Source organism: Gymnodraco acuticeps, unplaced genomic scaffold, assembly GCF_902827175.1.
Source record: "Gymnodraco acuticeps unplaced genomic scaffold, fGymAcu1.1, whole genome shotgun sequence".
NCBI classification, from domain to species: domain Eukaryota; kingdom Metazoa; phylum Chordata; class Actinopteri; order Perciformes; family Bathydraconidae; genus Gymnodraco; species Gymnodraco acuticeps.
This window is the reverse complement of record NW_022989802.1, coordinates 460,452-480,002: the sequence shown is the minus strand read 5'-3', so window position 1 is coordinate 480,002 and position 19,551 is coordinate 460,452. Positions and strand designations below refer to the sequence as shown.

The 19,551-nt window shown below is 40.5% G+C and overlaps 1 protein-coding gene across 1 annotated transcript in view; it reads left to right on the top strand.

The window, feature by feature from the left end:
• The first annotated feature begins 8,404 nt into the window (after positions 1-8,404).
• Positions 8,405-19,551, top strand: part of LOC117552763 (voltage-dependent T-type calcium channel subunit alpha-1H-like) — a 99,557-nt gene continuing 88,410 nt past the window's right edge. Inside the window, exons 1-2 of the mRNA XM_034226384.1 lie at positions 8,405-8,925; positions 9,937-10,397. Of these exons, the coding sequence (XP_034082275.1) occupies positions 10,177-10,397 (221 nt within the window). The 5' untranslated portion in view covers positions 8,405-8,925; positions 9,937-10,176. The remainder of the gene's footprint in view (positions 8,926-9,936; positions 10,398-19,551) is intronic.

Below are 19,551 nucleotides of genomic sequence, written 5' to 3'. Positions count from 1 at the left end.
CATACAAAATATCCACAAGCATGCCAAATAAACAAACTACATGATTGAGCATTGACACACACATGTTCAGTCATTTTGTATTTGTGTCTATTTAGTGTGTAGTGGGTTATGCTATGACTATCTTCCCAGCTGGCTAGTATGTTACCGTTTTTAGCTAGCCAGCATCAATAGTTAATTTGCCTCCCTGCTTCCAGCACCTCGTATAAGCAGCAGATACAAAATGTCCTCAAGCATTTAGATAAACAAAGGCTTAATGTGACTTAACATTGACACACATGCTTAAAAGATAACATATTTACATGCTAAATGAGCAGCAGATGATGCGTGTACACAGGCAGTATGTAGATGAAAGCGTGCAGCCTGTTATTTTTTTCATCACACACACACACACACACACACTCAGACACACAGGTGTCTTTCACATGTCAACATGTATGATTGTGCTGCATGCTTCAGTGCGCTGTGAAGCATGACAGGTTTTCTTCCATCTGTGATGCTGCTCCATAGGTTGCTGTGCTGGCTTTGTGTGTGATTATGTAACGGTTTCTTCTGTTCCTGTTGTGGTTATGATGGCTCACGTTTTTTTTCTCTCCTTTTCCCCATACCCTAATTAAAATGATTATATTGGCATGCAGCTAGAAAGAGAGATGATTAAAAACACGTTTCTTTCATTCTTTTTTTCTCTCTCTATCACTAACCACGCCACTCTCCCTTTCTCAGTGCTGCGTTTGACACTGTTGACCACAACATATTACTAGACCGACTAGAAAACTGGGTGGGACTTTCGGAAACAGTTCTAAATTGGTTTGAATCCAACTTAAAGGACAGAAACAAACTTTGTTTCTATAGGTAAATACACATCTGAGTTGACAAATATGACATGTGAGGTTCCTCAAGGCTCCATCTTGGGGCCTCTTCTCTACATGCTACCACTGGCTCAGATAATGAAAAACAACAAAATAAGTTACCATAGCTATGCAGATGACACACAAATGTACGTAACAATTTCACCAGGAGACTATGCTCTAATTCAAACACTGAGTAAGTGCATTGAACAAATCAATGACTGGATGTGTCAGAACTTTCTCCAATTAAAAAAGATAAAACTGAGGTAATGGTTTTTGGAGCCAAGGCAGAACGTATACAAGTTAGCGCTGAGCTTCAGTCTGCAATGTTCAAAACAACAGATAAAGCCAGAAATCTAGGTGTAGTCATGGACTCTGACCTGAGTTTCAACAGTCACATTAAAACTGTTACTAAATCAGCCTACTATCACCTAAAGAATATATCTAGGATTAAAAGACTAATGTCACAGCAGGATTTGGAAAAACTTGTCCATGCTTTTATCTTCAGTAGACTGGACTACTGCAATGGTGTCTTCACAGGTCTCACTAAAACATCTATTAGGAAGCTGCAGCTGATTCAGAACGCCGCTGCTCGAGTCCTCACTAACACTAAGAAAGTGGATCACATCACTCCAGTTCTGAAGTCTTTACACTGGCTTCCTGTGTGTCAAAGAATAGATTTCAAAATACTGCTGCTGGTTTATAAAGCACTGAATGGTTTAGGCCCAAAATACATTTCTGACCTCCTGCTAAATTATGAACCATCCAGATCTCTCAGGTCTTCAGGGACTGGTCAGCTTTCTCAAATCAAATCAAGTTTTATTTATATAGCACATTTATAAACGATTTTTGGTCGAGCCAAAGTGCTGTACATATAATAAAAATAGCCTACAGTAGAGACACTTTACAGCAAATACAACAGCACAGATTGTTCAGAATATCAGTATGAGAAAAAAAAACGACACACTCTGTCCTTAGACCCTCTGTCCTTAGACCCTCACATCGTACAAGGCAAAACTTCCAGAGAAAACCCACAGTTTAAAGGGAACATGGGAGAAACCTCAGGGAGAGCAACAGAGGAGGGATCCCTCTCCCAGGACGGACAGACGTGCAATAGATGCCGTGTATAAATCGAAGAAATAATACATTTTACAGCATAGGTAGCATAGCATAGTTCTATCCCCAGAGTCAGAACTAAACATGGAGAAGCAGCGTTCAGTTATTATGCTCCAAATATCTGGAACAAACTCCCAGAAACCTGCAGGTCTGCTGCAACTCTGACAACTTTTAAATCCAGACTAAAGACTTTTCTTTTTGCCGCTGCTTTTAATTGAACTATTCATATCTTAGACTGCACTGTAACTTTTATCCATGTACTTTTTCTTTTAATGTTTATTTTATTAGCTTTTCTTTTTAATGACTGATTTTAAATGCCATTTTCCTAATGTCTTTCGTTTTTTGTAAAGCACTTTGAATTGCCTTGTGTTGAAAAGTGCTATATAAATAAACTTGCCTTGCCTTTCACTTTGTTATATATCCGGGTGTACTTTTCTTAGATTTCAATTATACATCAAGAATATGCATATTTCAGAAGCTTTGAGCAATACACTCGTGACACGCACTGCACATGTACAGCAGATAAGTGCCTGTGTTGCTGCAGGGGGAAGCCCCTCTGAAGGAAGACTTGCAAGGGTGTCCCCCTCCTCACAATACGTCAGCGGGCATGTAATAAGAAGAGTCAATTCCCCAGAGATAAGCGAAGAGAGAAATATATGCGGGGGTGGATGGACAGTGCAACGAGCTTAGATTGATCACAGGAAAAGGTGCAATAGAGTAGGAGAAAAACAGACAGAAAGAACTGTTCGCTTAGTTTGTTGTTTTTATTCATTACTTTGGAAGCGTTTTTGATGTGTAATGTTTCCGCTGATTCTCAAGAGATCGCTTGTCAATCAGACGGTGCGAACAGGACTCAGATATGACTTTCCTTGCGGTTTTATCAAAGACGTTTTTTGTAGATGCTGTGGTTTTCTTTGTCTGTTTAGCCATTTATGCTCTTGCTGCTCCCACCCCCCTTTTCCATGATGTAATGCACCATACATTGAGTGATTAATGAAGCATAAACCAAGCAAAATGCTTCCAAAATCCTTCTCGAAGATTTTATGAACTTTATAGCGGGCTATATTTAATATAAATATTAAGAACAAGTGGCAAAGGGTTTTAAATGACTTCTTATCCTGCAAAATCCTACCCAGTAGGCTATAGGATCGAGAAATGGTCGCTGATGGTAAGGAGATGAGAAAAGCAGGAAAAGGCTGGATGATGAAAGCGTAGGAGTCAGAGTGGAGGGGATGGGGGGGGATGGGTAAGCGTTTGGGACGGCCAAGGAATGGAAGGCTGACTGAGGACTATTGATTTAGACTGTTGGCCACGCGTATTGTATAACTAAATTAAATCAGTGAAGATAGATGTTTTTTTTCTGTTATTTGTACCCTTCTGGATTTTGTGACCAATGTATTGTCCACATAATAGATTTAAAATAATCAGTAAAGTTACAAGCTCGGGACTTTGTTGTGTAATAAAAGGCAAGCGGACAAAATCTGATATTTTCCCTGAGGTAGAATCTGCTGCTGAGTTTGGGTAAACTAAGAAAATCTGACTTTGTGGCTTTCCTACACTCAGCTGAACGTGGTGTGAAACTGGAGCCAGCATTAGCAGAAGTCCTCATGGGAGCCATTTTGGGGCCAAGCCTTTGGTAATAAGGATCCAAGCTCCAACTCTGAACATGACTGAGAGGACGGGGGTGGGGACAGGACAGGTGGGAGAGACAGACAGGTGTTGAGGAGCTTTTGCTCACAGCTGAGAATGAATGGACACACACGAACATCAACATATCCTTGAACTCTTGTAACGACTTCAGCAGGTCCTGATGTTATTAGTTTAGACGACATACTTGTACTATACTTTGAGTATTTACATTTTCTGCCATTTGGTACTTCTAGTTCTCTAATTTTAAGAGGGAAATATTACGCTTTTTCTAAAATGATTTAACACGTTCAGACACTATACAAATACACACATGGTGCTTGTATGATACGATACAGTACTCTGCTAATTATACTAAGTATTGAAACAGGTTCAAGCAGACAAACAAGATTAAAATGCCCTTAATGTAATTGTTTGTGATAAAAACAACATAAAACTGTTGAATAATAATATATTACTTTAAAAAGAGACCATACTGCATAATGAGTACTTTTTATATACAGTAACATTTTGAATTCAGGACTTTACACTTTTCTTGGAGTATTTCCAGGGCATAGTATTTTCAATTTTAACAAAAGTAAAGGACCCTGATCACGTTTTCCTCTTTGCATAAAACAGGAACGTTTGATTTGTCTTCAGAAGACTCATTTAAACCGTTTCTGTATTGGGCCCTCCATAAGAAAACTCTCTCTCTTTCTAACGCGGCATGACCAACACAAAGCTAACTATCATCCTTTCTAAAAAACGTTCCATTAAACTAAGTTCGCCACTTTTGAACAGAACCCGCGAGTGTCCCCATTGTCCCTTCACGACTTGAAACGACTCTTTAATTGGCTTTTGGGGGCACGGCTCCGCTGCCAAGGGTCCTGAAGGAGAACATCAACCTTTTGGCAAATTATTATTTTAATCAGCTTAGCCTTGTGCGACGGGAAGGTTGGCAGCTCCATCGCATTTGTGTGCCCAGCGTTTATTCGGTGTGTGCAGCGTGGCTGATGCTTCACAGTGATCTGTGAACTGCACAACAGCTCCAGGGCAATGCTTTTCAATAAAGCCTGCATCAGTGGCAGTGTGTTTACAGCCAATCCTACCGTATTATGTATGATTAATAAAAGAGGACATTGGCTAAGACGTCGGTTGACTGAACTTTTAACATAACAGAGAGATCTTTGAGTAGAAGTTGCGACCAAACGTTTGCTATCTTTGATTATAAATGAGATCACATCATTTTATTATTTTTTGGCCCCTTTTTAGGTGAAAACATTCGCTGTCATTTGATTGGCAGTAAATTCTTAGGTTTTCATCAAATGTTTCATTCTAGGTTTTATGACGACTACAAATTACGAATCCATTTTAATCTACAAGGAGACAAATTACAAAGGTCAGATAGCCAAACATGACATAATGTCATTGGAGATAGATGACCGGCGTCGATTTATGGTTGAATTTAAATCAATAGGGGATCAAAGTCCGGTCAGTGTGCCAGTGGACGAGTGGCAGTCAGCAGGTTTACACTTAAACTGGGTTTCAGTGTTTTGCAATACATATATCCACTACTTTGATTTTTAACATTTCAACTATTTACTTAGACGATTGACGTGAATGTCATTAGCATCATAGTGAAGCTGTGATGAAGTGTTGGCCATAGACATACATTGGCTGATTTAGCAGGCAGTGACGCTGCTCTCATCTCTGGTGTGTGTTGTTTATTTACCAGCTGAAAACTAAACAAGCTACTCTCAACATTCTGTTTCCATAGTAACAAACTGACACTGTCGAACTGTCACTGTGTTAGTGTGGATGTAAAACAGCACAGAAGAAGCACAAAAGTAGTTTGCTATAGTTTGTAACCACAGACCATGGTGAATACTGTCCCTAGAGACAAGGGGCTGGAAATCAATGGAGAAACTGAGGACTGGAAGTCAAATTAGGGGAAACTCACAGTGTGTCTTGGAGAGCCCTGAAATTCCATATATGGTCAGATTCAGCTGAAATGTCTACTTTCCTCGTGTTTTTCACCAAGTCAAACTATTGCCATTTTGGAACAGACCTACAGTATACAAATAGTATCTTCCTAAATGTTGCATCATTCTGTGTTAGATAGATGGATAATAAAATAGATACTTTATTAATCCCAAATCGGGGAACGTTACATTGTAAAGCAGATGTTAGCCCCATTGAACTCTCGAAAATCTAAATATTAACCCAGTTAATAAATCGCTAGTGTCATTTGAACAACCAGTTATTGTGCCACATGCAGACTTGAGGCCAAGTACAGCAGGATCAGCATAGCATAGATTATATTTTTCATATGCCTCTGTATGTATGTGCACAAAGATTAAGGGATTACAATTTGGCCTTTCAACCATTATGCACCCTTTCTGTCTGCATATGTGTAGACTTTGCTCAAGGATTTAGTCTAAGTTTGAAGAAGAAATTGGTATAAAAATGTAATCGTCATCCTGCCCTCACAAAATATAGAGAAACGAAGCATTGATGCTGTGAAAATAAAGTTTAATCAGGACGGGGACAATTAATATTTTAGTAGTATAATGTGTCTTAATAAATAATAAGTGAGATCAACTAGTAATCATTTTCAAACCACGGTTATTTTACAACTGATGGACACTTTAATATTTATTGGACCGATAAGATACACAGTATTGTTGTATCTGCTTTTCATCAAATATCATTACATCGAAAATATCAATCAAGACACTGCCAAACATTTTTTAATACGATACATGACACAAGGCTTTTACACTATTGAATTTACTTTTTAAATGTGTGTTCCTGGATGAGTGACGATCTGGCATTCACTCTTGTTAAGCACCTTGATTGTCTTGACATCAATAAATGCAAAATTCAAAGTCTGATATTATTGATTTTCAATATATTCTGAAGGTGTGGCTTCTAACTCTCTTTTTAACGGCACATATTGCAACCAACATGTGATGTTCACTCTCCTTCTCATACCATTTCAATACCTTATGAAAACCACACATCACCAACACACAGTCAGCTGTGCTCACGATTAAGCTATATTAGAGTCAATTGTACTGGGTTTTTGTATGATTGATTGATTAAAACTCAGACTGAGTGTTTTCATTACTTCCGTCCTAAAGACTATAGGCTTGCGTTTGTTCTGCGCAGTGACTTCTGCTCCCTCTCCAGAGGGGAACAGAAGGCAGCACTGGTAGTTTAAACCAAGTTTTATTGTTTTTTTCCCTCAGTGCCAGAGTAAGCGATCCACCAGAACACATGACTTTTCTGACTTTGTTGCCCTGCCCACAATCTCCCAAAAATCTGTCATATGAACTCTGTGGGATTCAATTCAAAAGTGGAGCCCTTTCAACCTCCCCATCCTACATCTATTGCTGCCCAGTTTCTGCCAGGTTCTTGTTATGGTGTTTAAGTCATTGGTTAAGTTTAAGTCATTGGTGTTTAAGTCAGCATATGCTCCTATAGTGAGGATCCTAAATCTACAGCATTAACTCTACCCCAGCAATAAATGTCCGCTCAACACCCTGTCTTCTTCAATCTTTGATTTTCAGCCTCTCCCTGGAACACTCTTCATTAAATATAGTGTATCTCGTGATCAATCATTCAGGCAGCATGGGCGTTTCAATTAATTGTAAATATCACAACGCCTATAAAGAATTGACAGACGCAACAAATGGTACTAAACCTTGATGCTTAACATGTGAACTGCAGAAGATATAAATTGTGTGCAAATACTGTGTTTTCCCAATGTTGGTAACGTGTTTTCATTCAGTTTTTTTCAGCATGATGAAACTGACAGAACATGTTTAACACAGGTGGCAAGTTCCAAGATGGCTGATTTACCCCTGCTCACCGCCACACACGTTTACAAGCGTTTGTGTATTGTTACATCCCGATGACGTATTTGTCGTGCTAAGCAAGGTGACTTCCTGCTGACTGTTGAGTATCATGAGCTACTCTTGTCCACTAACGAGGGATATTTGGTTCAGATTTTTTCAAAAAAGGCTGATCTTGGCACCGATGTTATCAGATATCATAAAACATAAAGCAATTCTAACCAACACGACAGTTTGTCCCCAAAACAACATTTTTTTGTAATATGGCTTCTTTGAGACTTTTATCGTTATTGAATTGGTCATAAGAGTAATTTGAGTGTATGAGTTATGTATTGAGTTCATTTGGCGTCATGTGTCCTGCAATTACAAAATATGGCACACTGCTCAATATCATCTTGCAGCCCAGTTTCTCTTTTATTGTTTTACCCACTGTTTTGCAGCACCCCAAAGTGTAGTGGAAATCCCGAAATGCAATCTGCTCAACCCAACAGACATGAATTGACCTCAGGGGGAAATAAAGGCTAAAGGTCCATACACTTTTGTTTTACTGAAAACATAAAGGACACAATTGATCTCTCTTAAACTCCCCATTGTATACAGTAGTGTTTTTTCATACAGGAAGCACTTAGTCACTATGGCTACACATTCAAGAACATAATAGAATAAATATACTTAAAATATAATAATAATAATAATAAATAATAATGACGTTTCCTTGTGTTTCTGTGGCATACTCCCACAGAGGGTAATGGGCTAATGCATGTTTCATTCCAGCTCCATGTATCTTCTTGCCTGACTGCATGGTGATGCATGAAACACAGCGGGCGTGCGCGCCCGGCTTGGCTCTTCCTGGCTTTTTTTTCGCGCGTGTGTGTCTCCTACTGTGCGTTAAGGTCCTATAGCCGGGCCGTACAAGTCACGTGTCAGGGACTTCCTCCGAAGTCCTGGGGCCAAGTTTCTCTGTGTCAGATCATCCACGGAGCTTCAGCACGGCTCGACCCTGGCGCGCAATCTCCGCTCCACGCTGCGTAAAACAAACACCTCGGCGAGGATGGACGGATGGATGGTTGTATGGATGTGGATAGCAAATGAAGACCGCTTCAAGTGATTCTTCATTACTTCCCAGTGATTTTCTTTTTCTTTTTTACATCGTCTTTCGGATACCTTGTTGATCTGTGAAAAGCAAAAGAAGTGAGGCAGATTTGCAGAGAGGAAGAAAGAAAGGAAAGGGGAAGCTCCGGGTTGCTGGGAAAGGCTGGGTGCGCTAGAAACACGGAAAGTCACGGATCATGCTTATGGGAACTTCCGATTCCGTCTCGATAAGGTATTTTTAAATCATAAACTTTTCCTCTTTGCCTTTTAATGTTTTAAATTTGCATCGAGTCCAGGATTGAGTACCACTTTTTAATGGCGAAAAAACAAAAACACAGGTGATGGGCGCTCCATTCTCTTTTCATTTCCTTTGACACCATTTGAAACGCGTAAGGTACTTTTCAACAGCTATCCTAATTACTGCATGTTTCACATGTTTCCCTCCTTTTGTCATACCCTCCCTTTAGGAGAGCATAAAACTGCCTCAAGCGTCAAGATGCGCTTCTCTCTCATAACGGCAAACAATGGACAAACAAAGCCCATTAAAAAATAAATAAATAAAACCGTAAAAGATAAAAAGTCTGTTAGCTGGATTATGGTGACTAATGTTTCCTGCTCGATGTTATTGTACTTATTATAATAATCAGGATTAGTGTGGCATTTATTGTGTTTTTTTCTTTTTGCGCATTCCCTGCCCACCATTGCGTGGTGTGGGCTAAAAACCTCCAGTAGACCAGAGACAGAGCAGTCCATCTGTTCAATCACATAGCAACAGGAAGAGCGAGGGAGAGGGAAAACAAATCCCCAGTATTCCCATTATATCACAATATAATTATGGGGCATTGACAGTTTATGACTTTATTGCTATGGATACATAAATGTGTTTCTAACTATGTTGGCACTGAAACAGCAGATCTTTGTGGCTGAACGCTCAGTTTACTGTATTTATTAATTGTTTATATAATCAGACAATATTTATTAGATGTTCTAAAAAAGAATCATAGTGTTGTATTTTCTATCTCAGCTAGTTCATGTTAAGAAAAAGCCTGGAGAGATGTTTGATATGAAAGCTTATGAAAAGCTTCAAACGCTGCCAGGTTAGTTAACGAATATTGATAATCTGTGTGTATAGTTATTGGACGCCAGTACTTTGCCGCTGAGGGATTAAAGGAGAAATGAGAGTGTTTATTTGGCTTTCATTATGCGTCTCCAATTCTCTTTGCTAAGTTGATCTCTCTCTTCCACCCTCCTTCTTTTTTCCAGTCACTGTTTCTCTGCATTCCTGCAAATGTTCTTTCCTATTCTCCGTCTCTCCCTGTCTCATCACATTGTTGTCCTTCTTTCCACCCCTCCCACTGCCCATCTCTATCTAACTCCTCTCCCTCTGACCCCCTCTTCAGCGTGGCTCTGCCTGATGCTCTATCATGACTGATGGCGAGGGGAGAGTGCGCTTTCAGTTCGCAGAGAGCCCGAGGGGGCAGTGCGGAGGGGGTTCAGGAGGAGGTGAGGCTCGCCATACCTTCGGCCTACAGGAACGACGCCCCCTGGTCATGATGCTGACCCCGGAGGAGGCCACGATGAGCAAGAGGTAGGACGAGAGGAGGAGGTGGATACGAGGAGGAGTTGGACTGGTCGTGGCGATGGAGCGGAATGGAGTCCTGAGGTGCAGGAGGACCAGGAACCGGAGCTGGAAGTTGGACCAAGATTGGGAGTTCGCATTAGGACTCCTATTCGGGATCCAGACTGTGTCTCCGAGGAGGAGGAAGTGCAGCCGTACCCCGTCCTGGCCCCCGTGGCCTTCCCTCTGCCTAAAGCAAACAACAAGGCCTCGCAACTGGTGTCTTCGTGTCGTCTGTAACCCATATCCTTTCACATGCTGGAAACCTAAATCTGTCCGACGCCTGGTAAGACCAAATATGTCCTCACTCCCTAATGTGTGAGCATTGCCAAGCTGACACATTTCTCTTGAATACAAGGTATGTGATTCACATGCTTTTAAGTGCAAACATGATGCTGTGTGCAAGCCTTTCTATGTGTTCCCATGAGACTAAACAATCACCAGCAGCAGGCGCCACACTGGTGAAATCCATCTGCTCATTTGTCCAATCAGTATGGATGAATCTCTGCCATTGTTTGGGCCTATGAGATGAGCGATGTTGTGTGGCTCTATGTAGGAATGGCTTCTCTTCTTGCAGTTGTCTTGAGCTTGTCTTCATTGGGAAAGAGTTCTCTCTCCTGCGCTGGCTTGAGATTTGGATGGTTTATATTTTAGACTTGTGTACTGACAGTGCTTCTCTGTATGGCGGATCATTCCAGTGATTTAGCCATTGACTTGGTCAAAACCACATTGGTACAAAAGAAAGTGTGTCCTATATAGAGGCCATTGACAGAACTTTGTAAAGTACAGCAACATATTTGTACTCATTATGTATATATTTTCAGCTGTCGTACATTTGACTAAGCAATGTTTCTGGTTTTACTTTCATCCTTGTTGTTATAGTTTACCTGGGTTTATCTTCATTGGGGATTTAAAAGTGCTTGATAGCATCACTCAAGTTGTTTTGGGATCAATTTCAAAGATGATTCAAAGTTATTAGCGCAATGTGTTTGAAATCCCCCTTTTATTAATCACCGTGTGCAGATGAAATACTATCTTTGAGATGACAGTATCCCTCTCTCACATTTTCTGGCTGCCATTTGTGCCATAAATCATTCATTTTATTATAAGAATGTCGAAATATTCCAAGTTAAATCAGCTTTTAGCTGCTTATGTCTGTTTGAGTGTCTATTATTACCCTTCAGCTGCACATCCCGCCTGAGGGATGTTTTTAACACACTGGAGCAAAAAGAACAGAATGTGCATCCAAATCTAAGCTCTAATGAAAATAATTTGAAGATGAACCACCGCAATATTCTTTCAATCCTGATGCAGCAAAGTGGGTGGTGTAAAGAAACGAAACGAGGACCTGCGTCATATTTATTTCCTGAGTACATTCCTTTGTACCTGGAGTCAAATCTGCAGGGTGCCAAGTATAACTAAACAAATGATAACATCTTCTTCCTCAGACCTTTGCTTTGTCTTCAGGATGCTTGCAGGTTATATCTGTTGAGTGACTGCACCAGGACTGCATGATGTTTTTAGAAGTGGCAGCTGGGAGTTGGAAGGCTGCATCTTTTGGAGGAGGATCTTGACAAGGTGTTTGAGGTAGATACTGTAGACAGGTAGACACACCTTTAGATACACATGTGTGGATGTTTTATGAGCACATAGCTGGAAAGCTGCTCAAGGAAACGGAGTTGTGGATTCAAATTGACAGGACGTGGGTCAAACCAACGTCGATCGTTCTAAATTGGTAAATGTGTGTTTTTCCAACTCTCCTTCAGGACTCTGAATAAGTCAGGATAGCATTATTAATATCTGCATCTCCAATATGAAAATAGAATCTCAGTCATCATGTTCTGCCACGCCCCATGAAACCCCCAATGGGGAAATAGTAATTGATCATAGAACAATTGTGTTGTTTATTTCACCTTTCCTGTCTGTTATTACCCTTATCTTTCAATCTCCATGCCCCTTGTAAAGGGTATTTGTTCTGTGAGCCTGAACCTCACTAATGAGTTATCAAAGTGTTTCCTACTGAGCCATTGTACATCTGTTTTCACAGATTGAATAGAAGTCTCCTGGATGAGTAACCTGACATTTAATGTGTTGATAGTTTTGTGTATTTAAGGTTTGATTTGTGGCCTTGAGGAAAGTCCTAATAGTTATACAGACCTTCTCAAAACTGGCACACTTGGACGCACACTACCATACATCCTGTACCACAACACACTCCTAGGGACTTTCCCTTTGGGGATTCATATCAAAGCATCCGTAACTGACGCTCAAGTACCAAGTCATGGGATGAAAAGGCATGTTATTCTCTCTTGCATATCGGCTGCTTGGTGTGGTTAGTGGTGGATACCCTGCAGTATGAGCAGTTGCGTCTTAAATTGGTGAGGAAAAAAAAATAGAATTGGCAGACCTGCGCAGGCATTTTGGAAATCCTACAAGTGCACATCTTGTTGGCTGTTTCTTTTAAAGGCTGGGATTCTAGCCAAGCCTATTTCCTCTTACGCTGGTGCTTACACAACGACTGAAGGTGTGTTTAGAATATATTTCAAAGCAAGGAGAATACTGTTTATTGCTGGTTTTTGAACAGGTTTTATTTGAGAGTAGAGCAGAGAAAATTCAAACTAAGGTACAGGCTGTTTTGGCAGATGTTAATGTTGCATTACATTATGTCTGTTTTTGTTCAAAGCTCTGTGGCTGCTGAAGTAAGTTCCTAATAGCAGATGCTCCTATGGTGAGCACATCCTGCCTGACGTATTGTCCTGATCACATTTCTGATTGTTCCAAGACAGCATGGCTAATAAATGACACACACACATGCTCCACATTGCATTATTGTTTAAAACTTGAACCGGGTTGTGTCATAAGAGCTGATTTGACTGGACAGCTCTCTGTGTTTTTGTTCCTCCGTGCACTGCGAGTGTGTGTGCAGGACCCACTGTGTAAGCATTGCAAAGTTGGTGGTCCACAGTGGGCTATGTAAATATTATTCCCAGCGTAAATTCTCTGCCACTCATCCACACAAAAGGTATGCATACATTGGTTGAATTGTGCGTTTGGAGAGATAAAGAGATAAAGAAGATTTGTATTGCCATACATTATGCTAACATGATGGATATTAAACGATCAAAGAGTTAGGGTTGTTTTATGTAAAATTGAGAATCCTAGCATGACTAATCTAGATTTTTTGAACATGTGACAAAAAAACATCTCAATAGTTGCGTACAATTACAGCGTTTATCCTTTATTTTGTTTATTATGCTCATCATTGATCCACTGGCCGGTTCTCTTGTCATGTACAAAAAACATTTAAGGAAAATGCATCTGTGTTCAAGCTGCAATTACAGCAGCGAGCTATTGATTGTTTTATTTACTGCTTTGCTTTTGACTCTGCCGCCAATCCACACAATATAAATATGAGACTTTCATAGATTCTTTGTATTGCTGCTCACTTTAAAAAAGGCTTAAAGACAGATGACCACTTTAAAATTAAAGACAAAATATTTCCCAACGTTTTTGAGGGTCCATGTTTGTTTAGTGTTTCTCAAACTTTTTCATACCAAGGACCACTTAACCATTAAAAAAACACATCGTTTTTCTAGAATAGATTACAAATCGCATGAAACTGGTACAAAGAAGTGGCAACATGTGTGATGAAGGTGTTGCGCTGGGCTATATGATGCAATTGAAAGTTAAACTTAAGCTCGCTCCATTGCGGAAATATTCGCGCGAGAGTGCGGAAAACTTTAATTAATTTCAAATGTGAAATGTTACCAATATACTCACGGACCACTAGGGGGCGCTCACGGACCACCAGTGGTCCGCGGACCACACTTGAGAAGCATTGTTAGATACCGAGATGTGTTCAAGAGCAAGGTCGTTAGATGCTGAATAGCGACCCTTTTTTAGTGTTGAAGACATCTTTGCTCCTCTTCCACGTTAGATTTTTTATACATCATAGGTTTTCAAACATTAACTAGCAAAACAGGGTCTGGGAACAAGGTTTCAATCTTTGAAAGTGTAGGGCGGAAAAACAACGAGTTGAGTTGGTGTTTGCGGAAATGTTCTTGAAAGTAGCTTTTATCAAATGAAAATGTAGTCTCAGTCCCTCTGGGTTTTGAACATTCGTTATCCAAATAATGTTTGACTTGGTGGTGTGCCCTTCATTTTTGTGAAGATCTTAAAACTGAAACAATTAATTAATTTGTTCACCAAATTCGCCATACTCTTAACAAATATTGCACCAGTTGCGATTTAAAGAGGACCTATGATGCAAAATCCACTTGTTCATGTCTCTTCTACATCAACATGTGTCCCCTCTTCTTCATGTCTCTTCTACATCAACATGTGTCCCCTCTTCTTCATGTCTCTTCTTCATCAACATGTGTCCCCTCTGTGGAAAGAGACTCTGAAAGTTTCAGGAACAAAGATTCTCTCTCTTTTGATCCATTTATATAAAAAACCTGTCTGAAAACGAGCTGATCAGATTTTGGCCACTTTATGATGTCATACCGATGTTTTGTCTTGTGTAATCATTAGCCAATCAGCAACCAAGGTAACCCCCCCCCCCCCCACCCCCACCCCCACCTTATCACCTGAATCTCCTCCTAAAGCACCATTGAGTTATTTGTAACCAAATCTCTCTCAGAGGGGCGTGGGGAGGGGCTCCTTATTTTCATCTAAAGTAACTGACAGAGAATCAGCTCTTTGAAACAGGGCTGAAACAGAGGGGATTATGGGTAATGCTGCAATGATCTGTTTGGTATTTGGAGCCAAACACTTCAGAGACATGTTTTGTATAACTGAGACCTGTAATATATTGATGAAAAACAGTATAATAGGGGACCTTTAAGACATTGCAGGGGGGCTGTGTTGCGATTCCCAAACAATTTTAATACATTTTACAGCCCTAGGCTGCGTCTCACTCACTCAATTTCCTCGCTCCTCGGTCTCGGTATCACTGGAAGTTGATTTGTCTGCGCCATCTTGAGTAGCGTCCCAGTGGCCTTATTTGTGCCGGAGGACCGAGGGTCGAGGAGCGATAACGGAGGAGCTATAATCGAGGAACCACCAGACCATCCTCCGGTGAAATCCTCAGAAACTCGCCCCGCCCCCTTACTGTGTATCGCTCACTGATTGGTTGATGCAGCACATGCACTGATCTGATGCTTCTTGACATAAGAGTAGTTTAACAGCAGAGTGAAGAAAACACATGAAACTCACGGGACTCACTCCTCAGTTTATACTGTGTTTTGTTTCAATTCATGTTTCATTTAGTTACAAATATGTGATATATCTGAACAACAAAGTGGACAAAAATCTTTTTATTAATTTATTGGAAACATTTTCATGATCGCTTTTTTAATTTTACATTTTAATTTATTGTCATTTCCATTCAGTCAGTCATTAAGTGCTATTAAAATGTTAATGAGCTACATATCCAAACAAAGTGTGGCAATCCAATGAATGTTAATCTAACTGGGTTTTGATAGATAACATATCTCTTTTTCTTCTCTCAATTATTTTATTTCTATTGTGCACTCTAATCAATATTAATCAAACTATTGTTCGTTTATACATTTTAAGAATGGCGTTTATCTTTTTTGAGAATTAGTTCTTATTTTATTTTATTTATTTGGGTCTACAACAGATGATACAAATGTTTATGTCATATCTGTACTAACAGAGGCAACGGGGACAGAGCTGCTGTCAGACGATCAGCTGTGCGGAGTCATCACAAACGGACGTCGCTTCACGTGACACTCCGGAGGAAAGGACGTCCCATTGCTCTTAAAACTCATTTCCTGCTTCTCGTGGTTTCCTTGCGTCTCTCCATGCTTCCGACTAAACGCAGGGAAACGACGCAAGTGAAGGACGCAAGGATTCCATTTAACCGAAGTGAGATGCAGCCATAGTCCAACCTGAAACCGGCTGTGTGCGCTCCTTTAAGAGTATCCCAAGCAGGAATCTCTCCAGTAGATAATGTAGTGCAGTCAATTAACACCTGAATCGACTTGTTCAGCACTAACACCGCCTGCGACACTATCACTGATTGTAAGGCGTCGCTGGTTAGATGGTAATAATTTGATACACAGTGATTGGATCAGATTCTGGGGGCCAGACAAGGTTAATCCATTACAGACAAGTGGATTCATCATGCTATCCGCCTCTATTAATCATCCTATACTCTAAACACGGTGAGAGCCACTCTTGCTTTTCGTTTCTAAATGGATACAGATGGAGCTGGGCTATGGACACTATTTCTATTTACCTCCACACATACAGAGAACAACCTTTTTGTGATTAGAGGCATTTATTAATGATATTCACCTTCAGACGAAGAGTTTGGATCAATTAATTCCACCTAATTCAAGCAGGAAAACATTGTGAGGGACCCCAATTAAAACAATCAAACACCTATTTGTCTATTCCAGGTTATGGCGCATTGAGCCAGCTGTGTAAAATTGGAGAGAGAATAAAGCCGACTGGGACGGGGGGGGTAAACATTCAAAGTTCGAACCTCCAGCATAAAGAATCTCATTAAAACATAGCCTGGATGAGTGTTTCGGATGATAAGAGGCCTGACTGTTTGCTGCGGGGGGAACAGCAGTGATAAAATGGCCCCTAATAAGCTCTGTCTCCAGGGCATAACGTTTGAATGGTCCCCTTCCTCCAACTCCCACAGAGATGTCAATTCTAAGGTCTCATTCCATGTGTTTGTACTGTGTGTTTGTGTGTGTGCGAGTTAAAATGATTTCTTCGCAGCCGTGTGAGGGATAAAGAGATTTAGCCTTGATGACAGCAGGTTGTCCTTCTCTCGCTGCCACTCAGACTGGCATTCTGTAATGTGTGTGTGTGTGTGTGTGTTTTCCAACGCACACAGACAGGCTTCTTTGCAGCTCTCCATCTTTGCCAGTCTCAGTGCTGGTTTCGCTCTCTTGATATTGAGCTGTGTGTGTGTGTGTGTGTGTGGTGTGTGTGTGTGTGTGTGTGTGTGTGTGTGTGGTGTGTGTGTGTGTGTGTGTGTGTGGTGTGTGTGTGTGTGTGTGTGTGTGTGTGTGTGTGTGTGGTGTGTGTGTGTGTGTGTGGTGTGTGTGTGTGTGTGTGTGTGTGGTGTGTGTGTGTGTGTGTGTGTGTTTGATGACCCAATACATTTGGCCTGTGCTCAGGATTACAGCAGATTGGGGGTCATGAGGTGTGTATCACTGCACAGACAGAGGGATCCTGTCTCTCTGACGTATAACGTTTTGGCAATCCCTGCACATTCCTCACTGTGTGTGTGTGTGTGTGTGTGTGTGTGTGTGTGTGTGTGTGTGTGTGGTGTGTGTGTGTGTGTGTGTGTGTGTGTGTGTGTGTGTGTGTGTGTGTGTGTGTGTGTGTGTGTGTGTGTGTGTGTGTGTGGTGTGTGGTGTGTGTGTGTGTGTGTGTCTGTGTTTACAGTAAGTGAGTCTGTGTTGTGTTCTGTTATTGAAGGAGGAAACTTCCAGCAATGACATGTTATCACTCAAATGCAATGCATCAGACATGGCAGTGATATTACAAAAATATTAAAACAATTGTAAACAACTGTAAATTATTAAAATGCAAAACTACATGCATTTGTAATTCCATGTAAAGTCACAAAAAAAACAACATGGTGGAAACAGCTGAGCTTCATTTAAGACCTGCAAGTTATGCGTAGCTTTCAAAATATAATTCATCTGAAAATCCACTTTACGATGCAATTTATAACGGCCTGTTCTTTTAACCGCAGCACAGTTGAATGCCAACTGTCAATTAGTAAAGCTGGAGGTGAATGCTTGTTCAAATACATCATTTACTTATGACAGTTTTTTGTTTTGCCAATAACAGGCTTTCATGTAGGAACCATTGTCATTCAGCTATTAGTTTTTGTTAAACGAAACAAAGGGTTAGTGGAAGACATGTTTAAGATATGATTTTGATTATGCTAAGTTATCAAAAAAGCATTCTTTTGTGACCAAAACTAAAACGGGCAAGCTTTGTGGATATGTGCGCATGATATACAGTAAGGTGTGTGTGTGTGTGTGTGTGTGTGTGTGTGTGTGTTGTTGGATTACTTCCAGTACAGTAGGATCTTTGTTTATCCTCAGGCTCATTGTTTACAGACTCTCAAAATGATCTGGAACTAATAGCACTGACTTTCATGTGCGTAAACGCAGGGTGTACAGTGTGTATGTGTGTACTCGACAGATGCATGTGTGTGTGCATTCACACACTGAGCATGTGTTTATGCAGTGACCCTCTCCTGCCTCAGGCTCTGAGTGGATGACTCTACAAAGCACTCCAGAGTGTGTGTGTCTCCAACTTGGTGTGTGGGTGCCGAAAGCTGGTGGCTGTAAAATTAAGATCGACATTTGCTGTGGTTCAACATTTTTGAAAATGTCCTGTTTGGCTTTCTTGCGGAGAGTTAGACAAGAAGATTGATACCCCTCTCTGAAAGCTGCTGCTAGTAGCTAGTTAGCTTAGCACAAAGGCCTGAAAGAAACACCTAGCTTAGCTCTAGCTGTTATTATAAATATTTTAGTTTTTTAATTATTGCACATTTTTACTTTCAAATACATATTTTATTCTAAAATAAGTTCTGGTTCTGATTAAGGGAAAACATTGTGGCCATAACTACAGTGGGATGCGTAGGAAGACATTACCTCATCATCAGCGTGCTTCATAAAGCGTCCTGCCAGCCAAAGGTTGTGGTTCATCAGAACATACTGATGAATCTGATTGGTCAAAGGTTAAAGGTAAATCTGAGTGAAGCTGGTGGTGTTCAGGGTCAGAGGGTTAATCTGTTAAGGGTTAGTCAATCGAGTTCTTGAACATCATCCTGCTGTTTCAAAACAATAAAACAGGTCACTTCTGCCCTTGAGTTGTATAGAGTGGCGAAGTCACGCCCATCTACCTTATTTCGGAAAAAAGTATGTATTGAAGTCAATGGAGAGAGAAAGATTATCTTTCGATCCCGTTTGAATTGTGCCACGAATTACACATATGATGTTTGTCAATCTTAAAAAACAATTTCCATGTCAAAAAAGTCACAGTTTGTCGTAAAACTGTTGAAATATAAGACTATGAAAAATACGCAACTAAAGACTACAAATCCCAGAGTCGCGGTCCCGCATGCTGGCTCTCACGGAACCGACTCACTCCCCTTGTGTGTATGTGCAGTTCTCAACATGGCCAGACTTGGAGTGATTTTCACCTCTTTTAATACTTTTCGCCTCATTCTGAAAGAAAGAAGTGAAATGTTCCAACGTGACGGCCGTCTTGGTGTTGGTGCTGTGTGCGAAACCAGAAATGTAGTTCATTGAGTGGTTCACACAAAAAAATGTGTTACTTCACAGTTTTACGACACATATTTGTTTTTGACTTGCAAAATTATCTTTTA